The following is a 16965-nucleotide window of genomic DNA, read 5'->3' as shown; positions in this document are numbered from 1 at the left end:
TGTAATTCCTTATTGCAAGAGAACCCTCCCCAGCGCAATAGTCCCCTAGTCTACTCATGATAATACCAAATAGTTCTGATTGATTACTTTTTGTCCACTTGGTGTGACACAATTCTATAAGTTAATAATAAGAGCAGTTGGGCACCATTGTTTCTTGAAATACATTTCTGTGTTATAACTACAAAAGTATTTTATTCTGACTGGGCATTGGACACTGCACTGCGGTCATATGAAATTGCCTGTTGTTTGAACCCTGGATTGTAATTTCACAACAGCACATTAGATCAAACTGCAGCTTTCCTTTATCAGTTGATGGCATGATGCCAAATGTGTAGAATTGTATATCATTATTACCTTTTCAATCATTAATACCATACAACAATGCATGCTGATTTGGTGATATGAGAAAAATATTTAAAATGCTGAGTAGACAAAAAGCGTTCTGACATTTACAAAGAGAATTCTAACTCAATGGCTTGCCAGTCTAATAAATGCGGGTCAGCGCAAATGAGTAAAAAAATGTTCAATGTTGAATTTATATCCCTCTTTTGATTCGGCGACATCTTGTGGTCATCTTAAGGTCTTCTGCCATTCAAGACACATATGAAAGGGATGAGTGAGGATCATTTTAGGATTCTCATTACAACATTTCCAGGTGTTTAAAGGCCCACTGCAGATGTTATCTCAATATTAAATCATTTCTGGGTAACAATTAAGTACCATACTGTGATTGTTTTCAATCAAAGTTGTCAAAAAGATACAACAATAGCTTTGTTCTCAAGCAAGAATTTGGCTATGACTGTCTAGGAGTGGTTTGAGTGTGGTCTTAGTGGGGAGGGGAAAACTGAAAACTAGCTGTTATTGGCAGAGAGGTTTGGAATTCTCTTTCTTGGTATCACCTCAGTGATAGACCTAGCTAGCATGTCAAATATCTGCAATTGTGTGATGTACCTGACTAGGTACCTTAACAAGTGAGGCTGTTTGCCAGCAGTTCTTTCATTTGTCAATTTGCTACCTAACAAGATTCTACATGACTTTTGCATGTGTTATTGCGTGTCTCACTGCTTGTCACCCCCATTCCAATGACATCAGTCACCAGGCATGCCAAAACTCCATCCCACCAAAACAGGCTGTCGGAACTAGAAGCACAAGCATTTCGCTACACTCGCATTAACATCTGCTAACCATGTGTATGTGACCAATAAATTTGATTTGATTGCAGGCGGTCTATTAACATTAAAAGAGCATTATCATCAATTTCGCTGTATCACATTAGTAGATAGGCCTACTCACACTGCTATCAGGGCAGGTCTGCCGGTTTTGACTAGAAGAAGTCACTTTTTCGTGGCAGGTTAGGAGAATTAACTTGGCAGGTTAGGAAAAAGGTTAAGATTAGGTAAAATTGTCCTCAACGCAACTCAAACATATCTAGCTACAACCAGGCCTGCCCTAAGAACAATCTTGGTTTCCAAGATGCAGCACCAATTTCACAATTTTACAGTTTTATTCCAACCTGCTAATGTGGAAATATATATAACACATGAAAAACACGTTATTGACTGCACTGGGCCTTTAACACACGTTGGTTTTTATACATTTGCCTAGGAAAAAACAACCACACGATTCAATAGATTATTTACAATTACCAATAGAAATGCTTGAATTACAATGTTACATTTTATTTCGGAGAGTATATTTTATATTATCATTAGCCCTCTAATTTTGCCACGAATAAATTGCATTGAAGTGGCTACATTAATGCAAATGTACATTTTGTTGGTCAATCTGAGTGACTCCACTTTATTGTCACCAAGGGATCATGAGAGTAACTTTCAACTGTTCTACAGGTATGCAGGTGATCTAATATAACATATTGTGCTGTTGCAATATAATTAGGTAAACTGGTTGGGATTCCAATATTTATTATCATTATTCACTACAAAGAATGCAAAAGTATGTCCTTGTGCTCCCAACTACGATATTGGTTCACTCCCCCTAGCGGAAGTGCCCGCAGCTCCAACATTATATCGTTGGTTTGTTCAGATTGAAAGTTGTCCACCTGGAAGCAGTTGGGAGTACATTGTAGACAGTTTTTCTCACATTTATTCTGGAGAGATGAGGCGAAAAGAAAAACGACTACTGCAGTTCGCAGGGTTACTTATAGCCGCTCTTATTTTCCTGCCGAACGTTGGTCTGTGGTCATTATACCGAGACCGAGTTTTTGAGAACTCGCCAGAAATAGTGGAGGGACCGGGTGGCATCCCTCAAATACAGGTAAGGTTGGCTCGTGCACCGTTTGCCTGGCTTGCGCTGCAACTGAAAAACCTATTGGTATCACCTCGGTGTTGCTGACTGCCCGATCACGTTGGTAATGGACCTAGCTAGCACGCATGTAAAATATCTGCAATTGTGTGATGTACCTGACTAGCTAGCTTAACATTTCGCTAGCTCGACCATGTGGGGCTTTGGCAGCAGTTATTCCGTTGTCAATTTGCTGTTTAGCAAGTTTCTACATAACCTTTTCATGCATTATTGCGTGGCTCACTGCTTGTCATCACCTTGGCAATTAGTTTGTTAGGTAGTTACGCTACATCCCTTTTTCTTGAAATGGGGCATGTTGTCTCTAATGTCGAACTTTCAGAATAATGTGGGGGGATAATGCCAGCTAGATACTGTACGCGGGTGGATGTTGCAAAGTCTGGAACTATGCGTTGTAACTTGTAACACAGCTAGACTTCAGGATGTGAACGACTGGTTGTTGACCTAGCGCAAATATGCTGCAAACATGTCTTTCTGATGGGTCAGGTGTTAGAACACGCGCTAGCCTGTTGGCCATTCTTGCGCTGTTATTCGGGGTTTTGTGGTGTGAAACAACAGTTTGTTTTCACCATCCGACGTGCACTTTATTGAACCGGTAGCTATAGTCAGAGCAAAACAAATTAAATGCTACACTGTCCAACTTTTCCCTGTAAATGTACAGCTTTAGGCCTATACTTACACCAGAGTTTCCAGCTTTATACTGTAATTTTGCTTTACAGCAGAGATGCTGTAATATTTTACACTACTGTGTTCCTTACTGTAAAACATATTACAGCTCTACTGCTATAAATGTACAGGGATGCTGTAATGTGTTACAGTAAGGAACATAGTACTGTGAAATATATTACAGCATATTTTGTAAAAGTCTAAGTTGTATTAATGATGTAAAATAAATGTATGGTATTTTACTGTGCATTCTACAGTGTTTTATTGTTGAAATTACAAAAGTCTTAGTGTATGTTGGGAAACAAAATATTGCAACTTCCTATTTGGAAGTGATACTGTTTTGATTGGGATACTATCATCAACGATGGGACCAGACTGTACAATGCCACTTGGGTAGTTTTTACAGTCAATATTATGTGGGGAGTGTTAAAGTCCAAATGCAGTCAATAACGTGGATTTCCTGTTTTATATATATTTTTACACTGAGGTAATGCTGTGAAAATGCTGATATGATCATGTCCATTTAGTGTAAGAGCTGTTTGAAAAGACCTTCTGAAATTATAGCCTGTTTTGGTGGGATGGAGTTCTGGCCCACCTGAATTAGTTAATAGACCAATAAGAAAGATGAGTTCCAAACCTGTCTGCTGATTTAACAGCTAGTTTTCAGTTTCCCCCTCCCCACTCAGACCACTCCCAGACAGTCCTAGCTAAATTCTTGCTTGAGAAATTGCTCTTTGCTAAGAAGCTATTTTTTTTATTTTGACCATTTTAATTTAAAACAATCACACAGAAATGATTTGATAATGAGATAAAAAACGAATTTGGCCTTTAACATTACAGAAAAAATAATAATATTCAAAGGCAATTAAACTAGAGGTCGACCGATTAATCGGAATGCCCGATTAATTAGGGACTATTTCAAGTTTTCATAACAATCGGTAATCGGCATTTTTGGACACTGATTATGGCCGAATACATTGCATTACACGGGGAAACTGCTTGGCAGGCTTGACCACCTGTTACGCGAGTGCAGCAAGGAGCCAAGGTAAGTTGCTAGATAACATTAAACTTATCTTATAAAAAACAATCAATCTTCACATAATCACTAGGTAACTACACATAGTTAATGAAATTACTAGATTAACTAGCTTGTCCTGCATTGCATATAATCAATGCGGTGCCTGTTAATTTGTCATCGAATCACAGCCTACTTCGCCAAAAAGGTGGTGATTTAACAAAAGTGCATTTGCGAAAAAAGCACAATCGTTGCACGAATGTACCTAACCATAAACATCAAGGCCTTTCTTAAAATCAATACACATAAATATATGTTTTTGAGCCTGCATATTTAGTTAAAAGAAATTCATGTTAGCAGGCAATATTAACTAGGGAAATTGTCACTTCTCAGGGTATATGCAACAGTTTGGGCCGCCTGGCTCGTTGCGAACTAATTTGCCAGAATTTTACATAATTATGACAACATTGAAGGTTTACGTGATGTCATTACATCATGTACCTTTTGTTATATAGGTATGCACATCAGCTTTGACATCGGTTTGGCACATTGGGTGTTAAACTAGACATCGGCTGATTCCTATATGTTCACCGATTTATATTGTGCATCTCTATTTTCTAATGGTCTAAGTTGAGCTGTTGTTATTGCCTGTAAACACACGGCCCAGTTCAAAGTGAATGATACCAGGCCCGTGTGACAAATGGTTTGTTTTCATATGGGCCTACTGTAGCTCTGATTGGCTATGGCGTGTGTAGAGTCCAGTCCTGGACAAGATTGACACGTTTTATTTACTGCAGTGTCAATACTTTTTAATTGGTCATTTTAAACTCACGACCACTTTCTGACTATATTCCTATAGAATTTTCACATGCCTTACTCTACGTCATTCCCAAACATTCTATGAAAACTGTATTTTGATTCATTATCCCATGCAGAAACTGGCACAGTAAATACGACACCCTACAACCTTTAAAAGTTGATGACAGCCGAGATAAAACATCAACTCAGTATGTTTAGAGACTCGGAATTTCGATTTTGTTGTGAATGTGTTAAGCCTTTGGAAGATTAGAAGATTGATGCAGAGAGAGCGCAGTCACTCGTTAAAGGCGGGGAGGAAAATACCTTGGGAGTAAAAGCAGAGATGGGATAAAAGAGGTGTTTGTTTAGAGGCAGACTTTGTTGTAAAACATTTCCTCCCCTCGTTCTTCAGACAAGGCGAGCGTTGAGCGCTGCTAGCTGTGGCGGAGGCTGAGCGCGTGCTGATGAGAGTCAGGTGCAGATGGCCCCTGGATGCCGTGTAAAGACAGTTAATGTGCATCCATGGGTTATGATGATGAAAAATATGTTCTCAGTCAACTTGCCTGGTAAAATTAAGACAGTGAATGTTGTGGTAAGGTTGGTTCTGTATTATTGCAGAGCTACATTTTATGCAGTGTCTGATGTTGCTCTCACATTTGTTTCCTGTATAGGGCAATTCTAGAGTAACACTGAGACTCCTATTTCTCACCATAAAATGTATGCAAAAAAACTAACAAAAAACAGTGATTGCTATGTTTAACATACCATACAATGATATGCATAAGGCTACTTTGAACAATTTCCACAGAACATTTCACAAAAACACATTTACTTGAAGAACAGTGCAGAGGGTAACACTAGAAGTGCAGAGGCAGGCATTTTGACTGCATATGAAGTGAAATATTACAAGCAGCAGCAATTTCTCATGACATCTTTTGCCACTGCAAAGCTCCGCTGTGACCCCACTAGAGCCGAGCAGGTAACGTAGCTAATTCGTTTCAATGGCACTTGTTTTTTATTGAATGACTATATAGTATCAGTAAAAAGTTTGGGCACACCTACTCATTCAAGGGTTTTTCTTTATTTTTATTGTTTTATACATCATAGAATAATAGTGAAGACATCAAAACTATGAAATAACACAAATGGAATGTAGTAACCAAAAAGTGTTAAACAAATAAAAATATATTTTATATTTGAGATGCTTCAAAGTAGCTACCCTTTGCCTTGATGACAGCTTTGCGCATTCTTGGCATTCTCTCAACCAGCTTCACCTGGAATGCTTTTCCAACAGTCTTGAAGGAGTTCCCACATATGCTGAGCACTTAATGGTTGCTTTTCCTTCACTCTGTCATCCCAATTGGGTTGAGGTCGGGTGACTGTGGAGGCCAGGTCATCTGATGCAGTACTCCATCACTCTCGTTCTTGGTTAAATAACCCTTACACAGCCTGGGGAGTGTTGGGTCATTGTCCTGTTGAAAAACAAATGATTATCCCACTAAGCGCAAACCAGATGCGATGGCATATTGCTGCAGAATGCTGTGGTAGCCATGCTGTTTAAGTGTGCCTTGAATTCTAAATAAATCCCAGACAGTGTCACCAGCAAAGCACACTCACACCTTCTCCATGCTTCATAGTGGGAACCACACACGTGGAGATCATCCGTTCACCTGCTCTGCGTCTCACAAAGACACAGCGGTTGGAGGCAAAAATCTCAAATTTGGACTTTATTTGTCACATGAACTGAATACAACAAGTGTAGACCCTACCGTGACGGGGTGGTCTGTGCATATTTGTAAACAGCTGGTGGACGAAATCTAAGGAAGTCTATATTTTTCTCGTCTGAAGTAGAGTATATTGTGATAAATTGCAGGCCACACTACTTGCCTAGAGAGTTTTCAGCTATACTTTTCGTGGCTGTTTATTTACCACCAAAGACAGATGCTGGCACTAAGACCGCACTCACTCAGCTGTATAAGGAAATAAGCAAACAGGAAACCACTCACCCAGAGGCGGCGCTCCTAGTGGCCAGAGACTTTAATGCAGGGAAACTTAAATCAGTTCTACCTAATTTCTATCAACGTATTAAATGTGCAACCAGAGGGGAAACAATTCTAGATCACCTGTACTCCACAAACAGAGACGTGTACAAAGCTCTCCCTCGCCCTCCATTTGGTAAATCTGACCACAACTCTAACATCCTGATTCCTGCTTACAAGCTAAATTAAAGCAGGAAGCACCAGTGATTCGGTCTATAAAAAAAGTGGTCAGATGAAGCAGATTCTAAACTACAGGACTGTAGACTGGAACATGTTCCGGGATTCTTCCGATGGCGTTGAGGAGTACACCACATCAATCACTGGCTTTATCAATAAGTGCATCGAGGACGTCGTCCCCACAGTGACTGTACGTACATACCCCAACCAGAAGCTATGGATTACAGGCAACATTCGCACTGAGCTGAACGGTAGAGTTGCTGCTTTCAAGGTGCGGGACTTACAAGAAATCTTACAAGAAATCATGCTATGCACTGGGAAGAACCATCAAACAGGCAAAGCGTCAATACAGGGCTAAGATTGAATCATACTACACCGGCTCCGACGCTCGTCTTATGTGGCAGGGCTTGCAAACTATTACAGACTACAAAGGGAAGCACAGTCGCAAGCTGCCCAGTGACATGAGCCTACCAGACGCGCTCATGCACGCCTCAGTGTTGCTTGCCTCAAAGCGAGCATAGAAGTGATTTAGCTCATCAGCTGTTCTGGACGACTGTGTGATCACGCTCTTCGTAGCCGACGTGAGTAAGACCTTTAAACAGGTCAACATACACAAGGCTGCAGGGCCAGACAGATTACCAGGGTGTGTGCTCCGGGCATGTGCCCTGATGTGAGCAACTGGCAGGTATCTTCACTGTCATTTTCAACATGTCCCTGACTGAGTCTGTAATATCAACATGTTTCAAGCAGGCCACCATAGTCCCTGTGCCCAAGAACACGAAGGCAAACTGCCTAAATGACTACAGACCCGTAGCACTCACGTCTGTAGCCATGAAGTGCTTTGAAAGGCTGGTAATGGCTTGCATCAACACCATTATCCCAGAAGCCCTAGACCCACTCCAATTTGCATACCGCCCAAACAGATCCACAGATGATGCAATCTCTATTGCACTCCACACTACCCTTTCCCACCTGGACAAAAGGAACACTTATGTGAGAAAGCTATTCATTGACTACAGCTCAGTGTTCAACACCATAGTACCCTCAAAGCTAAAAGACTAAAACACCTCCCTCTCCAATTGGATCCTGGACTTCCTGATGGGCCACCCCCAGGTGGTGAGGGTATGTAACAACACATCTGCCACGCTGATCCTCAACACTGGAGCCCCCCCAGGGGTGTGTGCTCAGTCCCCTCCTGTACGCCCTGTTCACCCACAACTGCATGACCAGGCATGACTCCAACACCACCATTACGTTTACAGATAACAGAACAGTGGTAGGCCTGATCACCGACAATGACGAGACAGCTTATAGGGAGGAGGTCAGATCTTGCTGGGTGGTACCAGAATAACAACCTATCCCTCAACGTAACCAAGACTAAGGGGATGATTGTGGACTACAGGAAAAAGAGGACCGAGCACAGCCCCATTCAGTGGAGCAGGTTGAGAGCTTCAAGGTCGTTGGTGTCCACATCACCAACAAACTAGAATGGTCCAAACACACCAAGACAGTCGTGAAGAGGGCACGACAAAGCCTTATCCCCCTCAGGAAACTATAAAAAGATTTGGCGTGGGTCCTAAGATCCTCAAAAGGTTCTACAGCTGCAACATCGAGAGCATGGTTGCATCCCTGCCTGGTAAGGCACTACAGAGGGTAGTACGTACGGCCCAGTACATCACTGGGGCTAAGCTGCATGCCATCCAGGACCTCTAGGCCCTAAAAACGTTCAAAGATCCCAGCCACCCCAGTCATAGACTGTTCTCTCTACTACCGCATGGCAAGCAGTACCGGAGTGCCAAGTCTAGGACAAAAAGGCTTCTCAACAGTTTTTACCCCAAGTCCCTGAACAGGTCATCAAATGGCTACCCGGACTATTTGCATTTTCTGCCCCCCCCAAACCCCTCTTTTACGCTGCTGCTACTCTCTGTTTATCATATATCCATCGTCACTAACTATATACATTCATGTACATACTACCTCAATTGGCCCGACCAACCAGTACTCCCGTACATTGGCTAACCGGGCTATTTGAATTGTGTCCCGCCACCCACCACTCACTAACCCCTCTTTTACACTACTGCTACTTTCTGTTCATTATATATGCATAGTCACTTTAACCATATCTACATGTACATACTACCTCAATCAGCCCAACTAACCGATGTCTGTATGTAGCCTCACTACCGTATATAGCCACGCTACCGTTACTTTTCACTGTTGTTTTTATTTCTTTACTTAACTATTGTTCAGTTAATACCTTTTTGCACTATTGGTTAGAGCCTGTAAGTAAGCATTTCACTGTAACCCTGTTGTATACTGCGCACGTGACAAATAAACTTTGATTTGAAATGAATTGTGTAGAGCTCTGAGACAGGATTGTGTCAAGGCACAAGAGGAAACAGGAGGAACAGAAACGGGTACAAGAGTATCTATTTCCACAGTAAAATGAGTCTTAAATCAACATAACCGGAAAGGCTGTCCAGCAAGGAAGAATCCACTGTCTCAAAACCGCCATAGAAAAGCCAGACTACGGTTTGCAACGGCAAATGGGAACAAAGATCGTACTTTCTGGTGCACATAACAAAATAGATGGCATCATGAGGTACGAAAGTTATGTGGATATGTTGAAGCAACATCTCAAGACATCAGTCAGGAAGTTAAAGCTCGGCTGCAAATGTGTCTTCCAAATGGACAATGACCCCAAGCATACTTACAAAGTTGTGGCAAAATGGCTTAAGGACAACAAAGTCAAGGTATTGGAGAGGTCATCACAAAGCCCTGACCTCAATCCTATTGAAAATGTGTGGGCACGACTGAAAAAGTGTGTGCGAGCAAGGAGGCCTACAAACCTGACTCGGTTACACCAGGTCTGTCAGGAGGAATGGGCCAAAATTCACCCAACTTATTGTAGGAAGCTTGTAGAAGGCTACCTGAAACGTTTGACCCAAATTAAACAATTTAAAGGCAATGCTACCAAATACTAATTGAGTGTACGTACACTTCTGACCCACTGGGAATGTGATGAAATAAATAAAAAGCTGAAATAAATCATTCTCTCTCCTATTATTCTGACATTTCATGTTCTTAAAATAGTGGTGATCCTAACTGACCTAAGACCGGGGATTTTTACTTGAAATAAATGTCAAAAATTGTGAAAAACGTAGTTTAAATGTATTTGGCTAAAGTGTATAACTTTCAACTTCAACTGTATGTGCTTCAGGCAGAAGTCTTCATGCTTTTTGATGTACTTCTGAACCGAACTGCAGTTTCCTCTGCTTGGAGCAACAGGGCTGTATGGATTTCTTCGCTTATACCTGCAAGCAGAGTCTGAACATCAGACAGGATGGCATTGTCTCCCTCAATCCGTGCAATGGCTACTGCTATAGGTTTCAGGCTGCTTACCACTCTTTCCCAAAAATACAGTGGCAAGAAAAAGTATGTGAACCCTTTGGAATTACCTGGACTTCTGCATAATTTTGTTATACAATTTGATCTGATCTTTTTGTTATACAATTGGATCTGATCTTTATCTAAGTCACAACAATAAACTAACACAGTCTGCTTAACTAATTACACACAAACAATTTTACATGTTCATGCCTTTTATTGAACACACCATTTACACATTCACAGTGCAGGATGGAAAAAGTATGTGAATATTGGGATTTAATAACAACGGTCAGGAGGAATTTTGGACCATTCCTCTTTACAAAACTGTTTCAGTTCAGCAATATTCTTGCGATGTCTGGTGTGAACCGCTCTCTTGAGGTCAGGCCACAGCATCTCAATCGGGTTGTCAGGACTCTGACTGGGCCACTCCAGAAGGCGTATTTTCTTCTGTTGAAGCCATTCTGTTGTTGATTTACTTCTGTGTTTTGGGTCGTTGTCCTGTTGCATCACCCACCTTCTGTTAAGCTTCAATTGGTGGACAGATAGCCTTACATTCTCCTGCAAAATTTCTTGATAAACTTGGGAATTCATTTTTCTGTCGACGATAGCAAGCTGTCCAGGGCCTCCCGCAGCAAATAAACTCCAAACCATGATGCTCCCTTCACGATACATTAAGGTTGGGAAGAGGTTTTGATGTTGGTGTGCTGTTCCTTTCTAACAACTCAACTTTTGTTTCATCTGTCCACAGAATATTTTTCCAGTAGCGTGGTGGAACATCCAGATGCTCTTTTGCTAACTACAGACGTGCAGCAATGTTTTTATTGGACAGCAGTGGCTTCTTCTGTGGTGTCCTCCCATGAACACCATTCTTGTTTAGTGTTTTACGTATCGTAAACAGATGTTAGCATGTTCCAGAGATTTCCTTAAGTCTTTAGCTGACTCTCTAGGATTCTTCTTAACCTCATTGAGCATTCTGCGCTGTGCTCTTGCAGTCATCTTTGCAGGATGGCCACTCCTAGGGAGAGTAGCAACAGTGTTGAACTTTCTCCATTTATAGACAGTTTGAACATCAAGGCTTTTAGAGATACTTTTGTAACCCTTTCCAGCTTTATGCAAGTCAACAATTCTTAATATTGGATCTCCTGAGATCTCTTTTTGTTTAGTTTAAAAAAATAAAAAATATTTTTTTTTAGGGCGGGGCAGCTCTAACCAACAACTCCAATCTCGTCTCATTTTTTTTTATTTTTAAACTTTTTTATTTAGCTAGGCAAGTCAGTTAAAAACAAATTCTTATTTTCAATGAACGCCTAGGAATTAACTTCTTAAGTGTATGGGGCAGGATCTTTGTTTTTGGCACACAAAAAAACACACCCTTTTGAAACGGCCTATTTCTCAGGTCCAGAAACTAGACTATGCATATAATTGTCAGATTAGGATCAAAAAATCGCTGTAGAGACCTGAAAATAGTTGTGCAGCAACGTTCCACGTCCAACCTGACAGAGCTTGACAGGATCTGCAGAGAAGAATGGGAGACACTCTCCAAATACAGGTGTGCCAAGCTTGTAGCGTCATACCCAAGAAGACTCGTGGCTGTAATTGCTGCCAAAGGTGCTTCAACAAAGTACTGAGTAAAGGGTCTGAATACTTATGTAAATCTGATATTTTTGTATTTGTTTTTAATTTTATACTTTTGCAAACATTTCTAAAAACCTGGTTTTGCTTTTTCATTTTCGGGTATTGTGTGTGGATTGTTGAAGGAAAAACAATTGAATCCATTTTAGAATAAGACAAAGTCAATGGGTCTGAATGCACCGTATATTTTTGTCAGGCAAGAAACCACCAGCATCCCTAGTCATAATCTTGATGTCTATCTGTACAATGCACTAAGTACATTTTCTCAAACATTTGGTATTAGGGATGTTTGGTTCTTGTTGAAGTATGCCTACTCTGAGTCACTCCACCAGTGAGACTTGAGCTGCATTTTTTTTATACTGCAGACATGCTTGAGTCAGACCTACTAATTTAGTCTGGCCTGATCCGCATGGTTGTTTCTGATTTGCTTTTCTACAGACCAAGATGACTGCTTAGCTACAGAAAAGTACAGATAGGCCATAACATATTGTGCTCGGGTTACTTTCATTGGTAGTTCTCCTAAAGATAGCCTAATCGTTTTAGGAATCATGGGAACGGAAGACCTCTTCAAAATACACAGAAAACGGGGGAAGAGGGATTGATTTAGTCTTTCTGATCTCACATACTCAGAGATCAGAGGCAAAATGTCTTCTTCTAGCACATCAGAGGAAGGATTTGAACAGAGGCATTCCTGTTCTTCAAGCACGTTCACAGACACTGAACCCGCAGTTCAGAACAGCTGTTTGAAAAAATGGAGATGCTGTCTTTGTCAGAGTTGCTGCATTTCTTGCTCCACTAGACCACGGCTTCTCTACAAACTACTGGCGGGCGGCAAAGCTGGGTTCTGATTCTTATTTCACACATTTCTGTTTTTCCCGTTATATGTCACTGGTAGTCTCTCAACTTTCTCTAATTGCAAATTAAAGAAAACTATTTGGAGTTACTCAGCGCTTGGTTGTGTGATGTTGTTATTGATGTCTAATGTTAGTGAGGAAAATACAGTCAACGTATGATCTTGTTCACTCATGGAGTTGCTGGATGAGTTAAAAGTTGGCAAAATGTTTGAAGCACTGCTTTTGTAATCAAATAAATTAGTGCTTCAACGTAAAAATTATTCAAACTCATTCATGCATTATTATGATTTACCTCTGGTAATTTCCTTTTCCACTTTTCCGTTTGAGACAAACACAGGCAAGCGATCCGCCCATTGATTTCCTCTTAAGAGAACTTTCTCATTGATTGCTGCAGTGTGACCTGCTGTAGAATGGCCTGCCCTGCACCGCAGTGGCAGGCTTGTGATGGTCCATCAAGACTGGGGTGTCATGAAGATTAAGCCTCAGCGAGACACTGATTTTCCAGGGTGTTACGTAAGCCACATCTGTCCCTCCACATTACAGCATCGCCGATGTGGAGCCCACCATGTGAATAAAGGAGAAGAGATGGCTTACTCAAGTGCACACTGAATTCTGCTTACTGTCCCTGCCATTCAGCATGCAAGGATAGCGGGCGGGAGATGCTTGTGCCTTAATGGAGGGGACTGGAGGAGAGTGGACTGAAATGGCTTTTTAGACAGAGCCTGGTGCTGATGTGCAGGAAGGAAGCCATGAAATGACAGGGGCACAGTAGGTTCTGTGTAGGAACATACAGACTGCACTTAGAGCTGGTATTACCTTGCCTCAGCAGTTAATGTTTTACCATATTTCTCTGATGTTATTACCCTGCTGCCTCCTCCAGACATGATAATAAGGACGGATCTTATTTGAACAGCACTTCTCTCCGATGGGATTGGGGTGGTGCCAGAGAATACTCTGATCATGGCAGCATCCAGCAGGGCTGTAAGTTATGGCTGTGCCCTAGACACTGACTGCATATTTCTCATATTGAAATGTAATTGGTCCTGACCTGGCAGCATGGTGGTCTGGACCAGTCATCAAGAGGATGAGTAGGCCATGAAGTGTCTGTGGCCTAATGATCATATGGTGATGGGAAAACATGGGCCTAATTGTGCAGCAAGAGACATCGGGAAGAGACTGAGTCAGCAAAGGATCGAAGTTCAGAGGTTATATCTGGTCAATATGTCTTTTGACTGACAATCCTGTAAGACCATTCTCTCACCATACTATGCTCTTGTTTGTCTGAAGTGCCCTCCTTGGGGCTCCCGAGGGTGCAGCGGTCCAAGGCACTGCATCTGTGCTAGAGGTGTCACTACAGACCCTGGTTTGATTCCAGGCTGTATCACAACCGGCCGTGATTGGGAGTCCCATAGAGCGGTGCACAATTGGCCCAGCGTCGTTAGGGTTTGGCCGGGGTAGGCCGTCATTGAAAATAAGAATTTGTTCTTAACTGACTTACGTAGTTAAATTAAAATGAAGTACAATTATAATAGAGATGGTGGAGAGGCCGGTTGACCGATATTGTAATTTCAGCATATCCTGGGGACTAGATGATAAGGGGGACAGCTGTCTGGTAGGGTTGGCTGTGTGTATATTACTTGCAGCGTCTGCCAACCTGGACCTGTGGTTAAATTGACCTCAGAATATTTCAGTACAGCAAGCCTGGTAACTGTAGACTTGCTGTTTTAAAACTCACCCCTTTATTAGGGTAGCCCCAACCTAACAGCACCCCTATAGCTAGCTACCCATTATTTTGAGTACATGCTGTTGTGTGTACTTACAATAAGTATTTTGGCACAGTGTGCGGTTCACTTGTCTGTTATTGTTCTGCATACATGTACAGAAACAAAGCTTGTGGTCAAATGAGCGTAACGGGAAAGCATTTGCACAGATCCTGAGTCCCACAGTGCTGTCTGGGATCCTGAGTCCCACAGTGCTGTCTGGGATCCTGAGTCCCACAGTGCTGTCTGGGATCCTGAGTCCCACAGTGCTGTCTGGGATCCTGAGTCCCACAGTGCTGTCTGGGATCCTGAGTCCCACAGTGCTGTCTGGGATCCTGAGTCCCACAGTGCTGTCTGGGATCCTGAGTCCCACAGTGCTGTCTGGGATCCTGAGTCCCACAGTGCTGTCTGGGATCCTGAGTCCCACAGTGCTGTCTGGGATCCTGAGTCCCACAGTGCTGTCTGGGATCCTGAGTCCCACAGTGCTGTCTGGGATCCTGAGTCCCACAGTGCTGTCTGGGATCCTGAGTCCCACAGTGCTGTCTGGGATCCTGAGTCCCACAGTGCTGTCTGGGATCCTGAGTCCCACAGTGCTGTCTGGGATCCTGAGTCCCACAGTGCTGTCTGGGATCCTGAGTCCCACAGTGCTGTCTGGGATCCTGAGTCCCACAGTGCTGTCTGGGATCCTGAGTCCCACAGTGCTGTCTGGGATCCTGAGTCCCACAGTGCTGTCTGGGATCCTGAGTCCCACAGTGCTGTCTGGGATCCTGAGTCCCACAGTGCTGTCTGGGATCCTGAGTCCCACAGTGCTGTCTGGGATCCTGAGTCCCACAGTGCTGTCTGGGATCCTGAGTCCCACAGTGCTGTCTGGGATCCTGAGTCCCACAGTGCTGTCTGGGATCCTGAGTCCCACAGTGCTGTCTGGGATCCTGAGTCGGCTGGGCAGTGGAGGAGATGAGAGGAGAGAGATCAGGGCCAGGATGGGGCGGACTGACTGCAGGCATAGCTGTCAGTGTGAAGCAGAGTAAATACTGTAGGGAGTCAAAAACAGGTAGTTAAACCTGTTTGTGAGGTACTAGGAGTTGGAACGTGCATAAGTAAAGTGGAAATATCGTGTTTTCAAATGACTAGGGCCTTCCAAACCCTTACGACAATTCAGCTCAACAGTCCTCTTTTTGAATATCACTCTTGGGATTTTCCTTGGTTGCACTGAGCAGATTTTTTAGGACTAAATTGTTAATGAGGGACTCATTGCCTCAAGACTCAAACTCACACCCTTCTTATTATTTTAGTATGCCGTATGAGTATGTTGCATGAGGATCTTTTGATTGTAAGAAGGAATGTTATATGAATGTACACTGAAAGAATATCCATTAGTTGCCACTTGCCAGTGTGATGCTTTGGTAGAAATGGTGTGAGTTTGTGTCCCTTTCATTCCATCGCTCTTGGCCCATCTAAAACCATTTGTGGTGTTATGTCAAGATAATCTTGATCCTCTATTGTGGTGGCTCTCTTTGCAAGGTGTGTTGTGTTAGATATGATCTACTGACCTCTGGAGCTGCTGTACTTCCTCTGTGTCAGTGTACAGCCTGGCATGCAGGACCACACCAGCTCTTTCCCTCTCACCACCTCCCTGTGTGTGTCCAAGCATTTCAGTGTGACTTGCCTTCAGTAGTATGAAGGCAACAATCCCTCCCACCCCTATTCTCATTTCCACTTCCAACAGACTGGAACAGAGAGAGGGAGAGAGACAAACCAAGATACTGAGCGTGCCTGTGGAAAGCCTGGCTGTGGCAGTGGATCTCTGTAGACACAGCCCAGCGGGGCCTGCATGATGTCTCCTGCTGGGAGCTGGGGCTGTGTGGCGGCCTTGCTAGGATGAAAAGACCTAAAGGAGGGAGGGGGGGGGTCTGAGTGCCTCACTGTCGGTCCCTGCCTATGGAATGTAGGCTTAGAACAACCTCTGTCTCACACCAGTCACTTTCCTCTTGGCTGAGCTCGGTTGACCTCATTTTGTGTCTCAAGTTTACTGTGCCACACACTTTGAGAGAGAACTATAACTTAAGGCCACGATAACCGTTTACAGTGAGTGCACTTTGCTGGCAGGTGTTTTGGATCTTGTTGACTATCAGGGAGGTGATATGCAGAGGGCAGACTTCCTTGGTTGGTTTATTTGTCTGTGAAAATATTGAGGGGAGGCAGCTGATTGTATCTCAGAAGGGCATGGCTGTGCTGCGTCTGATCCGTCTTCATGTGGGAAAGCAGAGCTCAGCCCTCACCCAGCAGGTGCTATGGAAACAGACAGGCAAGTATTG

The 16965-nt window shown here is 42.9% G+C and overlaps 1 protein-coding gene across 1 annotated transcript in view; it reads left to right on the top strand.

The window, feature by feature from the left end:
* The first annotated feature begins 2011 nt into the window (after positions 1 to 2011).
* The window catches only part of LOC112228555 (polypeptide N-acetylgalactosaminyltransferase 10), an 82704-nt gene continuing 67750 nt past the window's right edge, over positions 2012 to 16965 (top strand). Inside the window, exon 1 of the mRNA XM_024393964.2 lies at positions 2012 to 2274. Coding sequence (XP_024249732.1) covers positions 2116 to 2274 — 159 coding nt within the window. The 5' untranslated portion in view covers positions 2012 to 2115. The remainder of the gene's footprint in view (positions 2275 to 16965) is intronic.

This window comes from Oncorhynchus tshawytscha, linkage group LG30 (genome assembly GCF_018296145.1).
Source record: "Oncorhynchus tshawytscha isolate Ot180627B linkage group LG30, Otsh_v2.0, whole genome shotgun sequence".
Lineage (NCBI taxonomy): Eukaryota > Metazoa > Chordata > Actinopteri > Salmoniformes > Salmonidae > Oncorhynchus > Oncorhynchus tshawytscha.
Note: the sequence above shows the minus strand (reverse complement) of the source record. Positions and strands in the feature narration are given on the sequence as shown.